The 12,085-nt window shown below is 39.1% G+C and overlaps 1 protein-coding gene across 5 annotated transcripts in view; it reads right to left on the bottom strand.

Moving 5' to 3' along the window:
- ap3d1 (adaptor related protein complex 3 subunit delta 1) overlaps nt 1-12,085 on the bottom strand; it is a 67,400-nt gene that overhangs the window by 44,882 nt on the left and 10,433 nt on the right. For all 5 annotated transcript variants that reach the window (XM_062027687.1, XM_062027682.1, XM_062027683.1 and 2 more), the window contains exons 3-11: nt 11,979-12,059; nt 8,110-8,190; nt 7,928-8,035; nt 6,159-6,288; nt 5,950-6,089; nt 3,686-3,759; nt 3,537-3,586; nt 2,061-2,110; nt 1,763-1,811 (exon numbers count right to left, since the gene is read on the bottom strand). In XM_062027687.1, the coding sequence (XP_061883671.1) occupies nt 1,763-1,811; nt 2,061-2,110; nt 3,537-3,586; nt 3,686-3,759; nt 5,950-6,089; nt 6,159-6,288; nt 7,928-8,035; nt 8,110-8,190; nt 11,979-12,059 (763 nt within the window). The remainder of the gene's footprint in view (nt 1-1,762; nt 1,812-2,060; nt 2,111-3,536; nt 3,587-3,685; nt 3,760-5,949; nt 6,090-6,158; nt 6,289-7,927; nt 8,036-8,109; nt 8,191-11,978; nt 12,060-12,085) is intronic.

The following is a 12,085-nucleotide window of genomic DNA, read 5'->3' as shown; positions in this document are numbered from 1 at the left end:
AAACAACTATCTAATCATGGAGGGGATCCAGACAACTCGAATGGCTTCTTTTCAAACAACAAATGCTAACCTGCCAATATGGAACAAAAAAGTGTTCTTATTAGAGATCGACTGATATCTTTTTTTCATGGCCAAAACCGATAGTGATTATTAGTAATCAAATACTCTAATAAATGCCATGTCAGACATCAAAATTATTATTTTTTTTTTTAAAAAGGAACTTTTATAATGCAGGGCAAACGGGCTCATACTTATTACTAGGGGTGCAGGAAAAAATGGACTCATATCAAAATTGTGATTCTAAATCACTACATCATCTTCAAAAAACAAATTTAGAGAAATACTTATTTAGTTTTTTTTAATTGAAAAAATATGCTGATAAAGGCTCCAGCACCCCCCGCGACCCCGAAAGGGACAAGCGGTAGAAAATGGATGGATGGATGATTTTTATTTTTTTATTTAATACGTTTTTAAGCCATGTCCATGCAAGAATCGATTTTGAAACAAATTGTCACTCCAGGAATCGTAATCGGATCAAATCGTTAGGTGCCCAAAGATTCACACCCCTTTTTTGCCACAATCTAGTTTCCAGATGTATTTTTGCTAGTATCTTCTGTGTGTATATTGTATCTGCTGATGTAGTACTGCTGTAGTTTAAATTCAAATAAATAAATACTGATATACAGTACAGGCCAAAAGTTTGGACACACCTTCTCATTTCAATGCCTTTTCTTTATTTTCATGACTATTTACATTGTAGATTGTCACATCAAAACTATCACACCTGCGAAGTGAAAACCCTTTCAGGTGACTACCTCTTGAAGCTCATGGAGAGAATGCCAAGAGTGTGCAAAGCAGTAATCAGAGCAAAGGGTGGCTATTTTGAAGTGAAGTGAAGTGAAGTGAATTATATTTATATAGCGCTTTTCTCTAGTGACTCAAAGCACTTTACATAGTGAAACCCAATATCTAAGTTACATTTAAACCAGTGTGGGTGGCACTGGGAGCAGGTGGGTAAAGTGTCTTGCCCAAGGACACAACGGCAGTGACTAGGATGGCGGAAGCGGGGATCGAACCTGGAACCCTTAAGTTGCTGGCACGGCCACTCTACCAACCGAGCTATACCGCCCCATTTGAAGAAACTAGAATATAAAACATGTTTTCAGTTATTTCACCTTTTTTTGTTAAGTACATAACTCCACATGTGCTCATTCATAGTTTTGATGTGACAATCTACAATGTAAATAGTCATGACAACAAAGAAAACACATTGAATTTAGAAGGTGTGTCCAAACTTTTGGCCTGTACTGTACGTCAAAAGGGCAAATATCAGCACTGATAATCGGTCGATCTCTAGTCCTTCTATTCGATGGGCAAATTAAGTAATCCAGTCTTGAAGCCATTGAAGCAAAATAGAGTGCAGCACTTGGTTGCAACCAGCAGAGGCACTGTTGACTCAGTCTCAACTGCTGTCTAACGAGGAATAACATTCAATTTATCAGCTACCTGCACTATGGCATTATTCTTCTCCATGAGTTCAGAACATCAAGTACATTCAACCAAATGCCCATCCTCATGAATGAATAATGACTCTCTCAGGGGTTGATGTGAGTCCCCCTGCGAGTGAAAAAGTGAGGTTCGAGTTATCCGGAGTCTGGGGCACTGAGGGATCCTCTAAAAAGAGCTGTGGACTGTGGTCCAGAGTGAGAAACACGCAGACAATGAGAAAATGACACACTGCAGGCATTGACAGAGGGCTCACAGTTCTGGTCAGAGTCTTCGATCAGGATTCGCAGTTTCTGCACACAGAGCTGCAAGAGAAGGAGCACAACAGAGGAGTTGTTAACCGCGGCGTACATCTTCCCACGCCGGCTGTATTTGCACCCCTCTAAGGTAAACAAATACAGGACAAATTGATGAGAAGTGAAGCGGCGATGCAAACATGAACAGATGTTGTGACAGCTTTGAAAGGACAGACTGGAGGACAAAAAAGAAAGAAAAGCAGTAAAACATGCATGACTATTTAAGCGGCAAAGAAAAGGGCGAGCAAAGAAGCGTACCTGGATACTAGCACTGTGATTGGGCATCCCAGACGACAAGGAAATCAACACTGCAAAACATGGCAGAGAGAGACGAGCTGTTATGGATTTGACTGATTAAATACGCCTTCAAATATTCACAATTAGCAGACTAAACATTTAAAAAGATCACTTGATTTCACAACACACACTTATTTTTGCATTGTAAACACACACACACTAATGTATTTTAAATAGTGCTGTGAAACTATTCATATTTCTAATCAGATTAATCACACACTTAAATTGTGATTAATCACACACTTAAATTGTGATTAATCATAATTTATCACACACTTTAAATCGTGATTAATCATGATTAACCACACACTTTAAATCATGATTCATCACGATTAATCGCAGTATATGACCTGTATTGCATTATAATGTAAGTATTTATTTCGGATGTTTTTATTTTTAAAAAAGAGAAAAAAACAAAAACAAATGAGGAATGAAAAGAAAATAACATTGTGATGTTTCCAACATTTATACAGTTACTATTAGAGGTGGGGGAACTAATTGAGTTTTAGATGCATCGCAATACGAACATGAACAATTATAAAATCGATTAGTAAACGTCAATAGTGGATTTATTTATCGTAAATAAAGTAAAGCAGACAGTTGGAACATTTGGCTGACTGCAGCAAGCCACCTCACTTAGAGATCCGACTACCTTTTTTATTTTAAGGCACTTATGCTCCAGTTTTGCATACATTTAATATAACATAACAAATTTATTAATTTAACTGTTCCTTATTACAAATGCACTGTTTTTAAAAGTTGCAAGTGACAAACGCGTTTTTAGTGAAAGGAAAAAAAATGTAAACGTGAATCAAAATACAGTACATGAATTAAAGATGCATCAATAATCGATTTTTAATCGTAATCGAATCGTTAGGTGTCCAAAGAGTCCCACCTCTAGTTACAATGTTTACATGAAATGGTCACAGTTTCACATTCTAACACGTCCGAAAAGGAGTCGGTAGAAGTGGAGCATAATAAATCAAACCCCTTTTCTGTCTAGACATCATTTCTAACACCATTTTTCACTCCCTATTTCAATCTTTAACACAACAACAATAACTGACTAAATAAATAACTATCAATACAGTTCACATGAATAGATAGTCACAGTTCTAAAACTTTCTAACAGTTTTATCTAAAGTAGCGTCTGGGTTAATTTTGAAGTGAAATAAAGCACACCAGTCGGCGTCTTACAGGTAGGAGCATGCATGCACGCTTAAAAAATAAGCGTTTATACATGACTTAGGCAATAATGTTTGTCGATTAATCGCAAGAGTTAATGCTTTAAATTTGACATCCCTCATTTTAAATAAATACCATGACGGTAAAAATATCATTACGATAATTCTTGTGTATCAATCTATTAAATATTAATAAACTAAATAAATTCAAAAAAATACTTTTGTAAATTGTCAATCAAATCAGGGTACTGACCTGCAATAACCGTGTTTACACACTCGTACAGCAAAGACATGGCAGAGGTACTGCAAGAGAGAGTGGTGAAGACAGAAGGATTATAATCATTGTATGTTCATGTGGACGTTGGAGACCTACACAGCAAAAAGAGGAAGATTTCATCTCACCTGTGAATCAGGTTTGTAAGAGGCTCGATCAACTTCTTCCCCAAACGTGGCTCAAGTGGTGTGAGCGCACCAAACTGTTCAAACAGAGTGAATCACTTATGGGCACGACACTTTGGTCTTTTTACATAAAAATGATGTATGATATGCAATAACAAAATAAAACCCTCAAGAAAAAAATGTTATGCTACAATGTTACAGTGGAAGCTGTTTAAGTAACGTGGACATGTGTCGTAGTTCTGTTAGCTTCATCATCCCCAAGCAGCATGACACCACAAGAGCAATGAAACTATTATCTATTGCTTTTTTCTCAAGCTGAAACTGACAACTTCCTGCTTCTCTACCAATAACTTCAATTCATGTTGAATATTGATGAAATCTAAATGTAACTGTAGTTTGTGCACAACTGGCTTTGGGGCCAGAAAGCATCTTCGCATGCTTTCCAAACACCGTTGTAATAATGCTGGTCTTTTATGTGGCTGATAAGGTTTGATGTGTTGAAGCTTGATCTTTTTAACCTTCCTCAGAATGTTTCCAGAACATTTGGCATAAATATCACACAAAAAGTCTCCCTAAGAAAAAGTAAAGAAGTCCCACATGATCGTCGCCATGTTTGTTTACTTTGAGCTAAGGGGAAGTTTTAGATGAGCCGATCAGGAGAAATGGAGCGCTTGATTTGCTCACCCTAACCCACCGACAGCACGGTACGAGTAATCTCGCCCCATTGGAGCATTCTTTTAAATGTCTTATCTGAGCTATTTTTGATGGTCACAAATGTATCTGTATGGCGTGATAAATCCTTATCAAGAACTACTGCACAGTGACTTCCTGTTCAGTGCCGAGCAATCTTCCAAAATAAAAGCATGGCAGTATTAACCTACATTCTACAACAGCAACCAACAAGAAGAGTTGTGCATGTCTGAAAGCTTTATTATCTCTGACAAGAAGTTGTGTATCTGTTGGGTTAGTTAGCAACATAACTCATTAAGTTACGGATAACTTTGGATAAGGAACAATTGATTCAAGTTTGGAGGTTATCCGGATCACCATCTGGATTGGAGAATTTTTCAAAGGATTCTTTACTATTGAGTAGAGATGGGTACCAAATCCGGTACTTTTTTGGCACCGACCGAATCCCGCTGGTCCTTCCAGGCACCGAATCACGTAAAATCCAACGGTGCCATGTTTCAGTACCTGGGTTGCGCGTGACGTCACGCCACTCTTCTGACTTTGGCATTTGGCAATCACTCCAGCAGCACTGAGAGCAGACTCAGCCAAACTACCTCTAGGTAATATTGCAATTTTCAATGCCAACAAAGAAATTTACTCAAAAAAACATAACTTAAGTAAGGCTCCGTTTTATCCAAAAATGTGCTAGCTTGGCTTTGCTATTGACATGCTAATGATTAGCCATTTTACATGGTAATGTCAACACCTTCAAGTTTGTTAATTAAAACTACAACTAAGATGCACGTTACAATCAAACAGCTGGTGCGTAATAAGTACAATATTTACAGTACTAACACATTGTAGGGCGCAACAAACAGCAAAGAATGAACAGCCCAACATACCATAAACTATACACTATTGTCATCTAATGTCTTGGACTTGCAATTGCAACTTAACATCATACTAGCAAATGAGATTCAGAAATGTGATATTGAAACAAGACATAACTGGACAGCAGTTATAATAATTAGCTCAGTTTTAAAACGTTGCAATAAAAAATGAGATATTATCAAAAACAATAATTATTAACACACACTAAGTACCAAAAATTGGTACTGTTGAGTACTGGTATCGACTTCAGGTACCGGGAATCGTATTGTATCGGTTCAAATGTGAACGGTAACCATCCCTACAACTGGGAGTGCTTTTCTCATTGTTATTGTAGCCATACAGCCAAATAAATAAATATGATTAGATAAGAGTATTAAATATTATATGACAACACAAGAATCAATCAAATCTAAATAAAACGTATGCACATATGAAGGGAAAACATGTCTGCTATAGGTTGAAAAATCCTCTATCGTCACCTCATGTCTAACATTACAAGTAAATGGTTTCAGTCATGTCAAAAACCGCTAATGTGGATTTGAGTCAGCCAATCTAAGGGATGTCAACTTAAACGGGTTCCACTGTTTAATGCAGGTCATCAACATGTGTGTTGTTGTTGCTGCTCTGGTAGCCTAGACTATCGGGGCAGTGTGTGTGTGTGTGTGTGTGTGTGTGTGTGTGTGTGTGTGTGTGTTTTGTTGACTCACCAACTTAATGATCTTAATAAGAACCCAGTTGTTAGTGGAGGAGGTCATGAGCTTGAAGAAGAGCGGTGCCAGAGACAGGTAGTTCTTGGGATTCCTGCGGGCCAGCTCACAGATGACGTTGACCGCAGCTGACTGCACGCCTACAGCGGACATGAAGCGTGCCAATAGTCATACTATTTTGGAGTTTATGTGGCGATTATCTCTGATACCTGGATCTGGGTCCTCAAGTTTCTCCTTCAGTCTGGGGAAGGCAGGGCGGAGGGACTCGGGGTACTTGAGAAAGACCTTGTACATGATGAGCACCGCTTTCTTTCTGATGTAGGGTTTAGTGTGGGACATCTGTCGAACAGGAAGGACCACAAAACTGCTTGAAAAACAACAGCCACGTTTCCACCAGTTTGGTTCAGATTGACAAGGCTTGTAGTTCAGTACTCTGGTTCAGACTAGGGTTGCGTGATAGAGACGTTATACAATATAAATGATATATCAATTCGACAGAGCTTTTAATGCGATCTTCATCTCGTGATAATGCATGTTGATGACACATTCTAGCTGTGTCCCACAAATTTGACTGCGACAAGCAAACAAGCGTCCTGATGTCCCTCCACATTGCAGCTTCTTATTCACTAATCCTCGCCTCCGTGGCAACAAACTCTGTTTCTTACAATTATTATTATCACTGCAGGACGAGTAATAGCTAAACATGCTACACTACACATCGTAGGAGGATACTCAAAGCAGAGCTAGCTGCTAAGCTAAAGCTCTTAAATGTAAACAGGGGTGGGCGGATCCATACAAATATCAACAGTAATACAGAGTATAGTATCAGTATATGGTCGATACTACAGGGATTAGTTTGATTTTTTTTTAATAATCACAAAATGCATTTGTGTCGTTTTTGTTACTTAACAAACTTAAGAAAAAAGAGCTGATGGTAGTTTTTGCCTTAGTTATTTTACACTAATAACTATTATAAATGTATGTTATAAAAGAGAACAAGGAATAAGGAATGTATTTAAATATATTTTTTGTCAGATTACAATTGGGATTAGGGATGGGTACCGTTCATATTTGAACCATACATAGGGTACCATTTCCAAGTACCTGGAAATCAATGCTGGTACTCAATGGTACCAATTTTCTGTACTTTTGTGGGTTTCAATAAACACTAATAATTTCTGATGATAAAATATTTTTTTATTTCAACATTTAAAAATGATCTGATTATGATAACTGCTGTCCAGTTTGCTATATCTTGGTTTATTACACATTTCTGAGTCTATGATATTAAGTTGCAATTACAGTTGCAAGTCTAAGACGTCAGATGGCAGTAGTTTATGGTGTGTTGTTTTGATTTTTGTTGTGCCCTAAAAAGTCTTAATACTCTAGGTATTGCACTTATTACACACCAGCGGTTTGATTGTAGCATGCTTCTTAGTTGTAGTTTTCATGAACAAATTTGGAGGCGTGAAAACCACCATGTCAAATCACTAATGGTAATCAGTAGCATGTCAATAGCAAAGCAAATGTATATCAGCATCAAACCAGCGCACTTTTGGGAAAGTGGAGGCTATGTTTATTTCGGGTCAATTTCTTTGTGAGCATTGAAAATTGCAACATGACAGACAAAAAGCAGACTAACAAGGGTTTTGACAGAATAATACAATTGGAAATGAGGCAATATGTTACAATATATGTCAGCAGCTAAATTATGAGCCTTCTGAAATGGTTGTATATCATTTACATACCAAATAATATATTGTGATATTGTTACCGCAAGACGCTGTGTTGCAATATAGATTTTAGGCTATATCGCTCAAGTTGTTGACCAATCAATGAGGAGCAGCACGTTTAGCAGCGCCTATGCACGAGCCAACAACACTGGAAGAAAAGGCTGCTGAAAAATGTGCCAAACTGAAGCGAACCGTGCTGGCTGGTGGAAACAAGGCTAATGTGCAGAAAGGGAATGTTGGCTAACCAGCGTCATGATGTCATTGGCCAGGTCCCGGGCCAGGTCAGGGGTCACAAAGCAGGAGAGGCCAGTGAGGGCAACACCTGTGTCGTACTGGTTGGGACTGCTGAGATCCTGCGGGCACCACACAAACGCAAGTTGAGCGGTCACCAGGAAGAAAAGAGCATCTGAGAAGCAGCGGGGCTTACCTTTCGGATTTGATTAGTGGTCAGCATGATGACATCGGTGCTCTCGTGAAAGCACTGCGAGGCTGCCAGGTAGCCAATCCTCTGCCAGCACAACAGAACTTACATTTTGGACCCAATACTTTTAGTGCAGTACCACAAAAGTACAACCATTTGCAGCACAAAAAGAGCAAACATGATCAACATAACACAAGGGTGTCCACATGTTTTACACTGACGGCTGCAAACTAAAAAATGAAGGAATGTGTGGGCCATTTTGATATTTGTCATCAACCAATACAATATCATGTAACCCTTAGGCTACCCTCAATGTTGGTGAATGTTAAAGCTCCCAGGGACCCAAAAGGGTCTCATTCATTAAAGTGTTAAAAATATATATATATATTTTTTTTTTTTTACTTTCAACATTAAATATCTATAAATCAACTTCAGAACTACCCATTGCCATAAAGCTTTGATTTTATGCCCTTTAAACAATTAATGGCAAAAACATCCATCCATCCATTTTCTACGGCTTATTCCCTTCGGGGTCGCTGGAGCCTCTCTCATATTTTCTCCAAAACATTTTTCAAAAAGGAATATTTGGAGCCCTAAAAAGGCAAATAGTTCATAACAACATTGCTTTTGATGTATTGTTTTTTTGAACAATGACAATATAAAACATCTGACCAAAGGTCCCAAGAATCCTAAAGGGCCACCACTCATAAAAGTGTTAAAAGTAAGTTATATATCAAGCTAATACATGGCACCTATTATACCAAGGTGTATGATGCAATAATGGTACTATGTGAATGGTGTCAACAGTTTCCATCTAACTTAATGCATAGCTTTTGGCTTTACCCGTCCCTGTGCAGCTACTGGACTAAAATACATATATTATTTTATATTATTAACGCTTAAATCCTAGATGAGCTCCAGATAAAGCCCATTAATTAGAAAATTGCATTATTTTTTAGCAATGACAGTATTTAAGTAAAAAAAACTGCCTGTTTGGCATATTGTATTATTAGAGTCAACATTGCAACTTTTTCTTGTTACAATACACTCTTTGATGTTTTTTATGTAACAGTATGTTTAAAATGCTAGCTGCGGGCCACACTTTGGACACCCCCGACATTACAGAATGCAATTCAGTGAGGATTCTAAGATGCATATTAAAGGCCTACTGAAAGCCACTACTACCGACCACGCAGTCTGATAGTTTATATATCAATGATGAAATCTTAACATTATAACACATGCCAATACGGCCGGGTTAACTTATAAAGTGACATTTTAAATTTGCCGCTAAACTTCCGGTTGGAAACGCCTCTGAGGATGACGTATGCGTGTGACGTAGCCCGTCGAACACGGGTATGCCTTCCACATTGAAGCCGATACGAAAAAGCTCTGTTTTCATTTCATAATTCCACAGTATTCTGGACATCTGTGTTCGTGAATCTGTTTCAATCATGTTCATTGCATTATGGAGAAGGAAGCCGAGCAAGCAAAGAAGAAAGTTGTCGGTGCGAAATGGACGTATTTTTCGAACGTAGTCAGCAACAACAGTACACAGCCGGCGCTTCTTTGTTTACACTCCCGAAAGATGCAGTCAAGATGGAAGAACTCGGATAACAGAGACTCTAACCAGGAGGACTTTTGATTTGGATACACAGACGCCTGTAGAGAACTGGGACAACACAGACTCTTACCAGGATTACTTTGATTTGGATGACAAAGACGCAGACGTGCTACTGTGAGTATGCAGCTTTGGCTTTTTTTTGCGTATGTACGTAACTTTTTTTAAATATATAAGCTTTATGAACCTTGGGTTAGGTGAACGGTCTTTTGGGCTGAGTGATTGTGTGTGTTGATCATGTGTTTGAATTGTATTGGCGTGTTCTATGGAGCTAGGAGCTAGCAGAGGAGCTAGGAGCTAGCATAACACGTACCGTACCGTACGTGCGCGTCACGTGCGTAACTTTTTAAAAATATATAAGCTTTATGAACCTTGGGTTAGGTGAACGGTCTTTTGGGCTGAGTGATTGTGTGTGTTGATCAGGTGTTTGAATTGTATTGGCGTGTTCTATGGAGCTAGGAGCTAGCAGAGGAGCTAGGAGCTAGCATAACAAACACGCAGGTGTTATTATGCAGGATTAATTTGTGGCATATTAAATATAAGCCTGGTTGTGTTGTGGCTAATAGAGTATATATATGTCTTGTGTTTATTTACTGTTGTAGTCATTCCCAGCTGAATATCAGGTACCGTGAGTATGCAGCCTTGGCTGCTAAACATTCGATAACTTGACCGTATGTGCGCGTCACGTACGTAACTTTTTAAAAATATATAAGCTTTATGAACCTTGGGTTAGGTAAACGGTCTTTTGGGCTGAGTGATTGTGTGTGTTGATCAGGTGTTTGAATTGTATTGGCGTGTTCTATGGAGATAGGAGCTAGCAGAGGAGCTAGGAGCTAGCATAACAAACACGCAGGTGTTTTTATGCAGGATTAATTTGTGGCATATTAAATATAAGCCTGGTTGTGTTGTGGCTAATAGAGTATATATATGTCTTGTGTTTATTTACTGTTGTAGTCATTCCCAGCTGAATATCAGGTCACCCCCGGCTCTCACAGCATCTTCCCTATCTGAATAGCTTCAACTCCCCACTAGTCCTTCACTTGCACTTTACTCATCCACAAATCTTTCATCCTCGCTCAAATTAATGGGGAAATTGTCGCTTTCTCGGTCCGAATCTCTCTCACTTCATGCGGCCATCATTGTAAACAATAGGGAACTTTGCGTATATGTTCAACTGACTACGTCACGCTACTTCCGGTAGGGGCAAGCCTTTTTTTTATCAGATACCAAAAGTTGCAATCTTTATCGTCGTTGTTCTATACTAAATCCTTTCAGCAAAAATATGGCAATATCGCGAAATGATCAAGTATGACACATAGAATAGATCTGCTATCCCCGTTTAAATAAAAAAAATTCATTTCAGTAGGCCTTTAAAAGCTCAGTGGCCTAGTGGTTAGAGTGTCCGCACTGAGATGGGTAGGTTGGGAGTTCAAACTAGGGCTGGGCGATATGGCCTTTTTTTTAATATCGCAATATTTTAAGGCCATATCGCGATACACGATATATATGTGGATATTTTGCCTTAGCCTTGAATGAACACTTGATGCATATAATCACAGCAGTATGATGATTCTATGTGTCTACATTAAAACATTCTTCTTCATACTGCATTAATATATGCTACTTTTAAACTTTCATGCAGAGAAGGAAATCACAACTAAAAAAATCACTATTTTTTTCATACGGTGTTGATGTGGAAATGTTTGCCTCAGCATTTTGATGGTGTGGACGTGTGGCACCAAACGGAGATATTGACGTGCGGAGTAAGCACTCTTCATTCTCTAGCAGGTGACTTTTCAAATGATGCTACATATTAGCATTGTAGCCTGTCTGTGAGAAGGAGAGACTAGAAAGAGTGGGAAGAGCCTGTCGTGTAATGCCAGCAGCTAAAAGCAACTGCGTGAGAATGTATACTCGATATCACGCTGTAGTCATTTTCTATATCGCACAGAGACAAACCCGCGATATATCGCGCATATCGATATATCGCCCAGCCCTAGTTCAAACCCCGGCTGAGTCATACCAAAGACTATAATAATGGGAGCCATTACCTCCCTGCTTGGCACTCAGCATCAAGGGTTGGAATTGGGGCTTTAGTCACCAAAAATGATTCCCGGGCACGACCACCACTGCTGCTCACTGCTCCCCTCACCTCCCAGGGGGTGATCAAGGGTGATGGGTCAAATGCAGAGAATCATTTCACCACACCTAGTGTGTGTGTGCCAATCATTGGTACTTTAAAAGAGGTGATCACCTTGTAGGTGAACTTGGAGGAGCTCATGACCTCCACGATGTTGAAGGCGGCCCAGCTGACATCGTAGCCCAGCATCTGAAGCTGCGGGGCAGAAGCAGGAGGACGTG

This window comes from Entelurus aequoreus, linkage group LG19, assembly GCF_033978785.1.
Source record: "Entelurus aequoreus isolate RoL-2023_Sb linkage group LG19, RoL_Eaeq_v1.1, whole genome shotgun sequence".
Lineage (NCBI taxonomy): Eukaryota > Metazoa > Chordata > Actinopteri > Syngnathiformes > Syngnathidae > Entelurus > Entelurus aequoreus.
The sequence above is the reverse complement of the archived record's forward strand: the minus strand, read 5'-3'. Positions and strand labels throughout refer to the sequence as shown.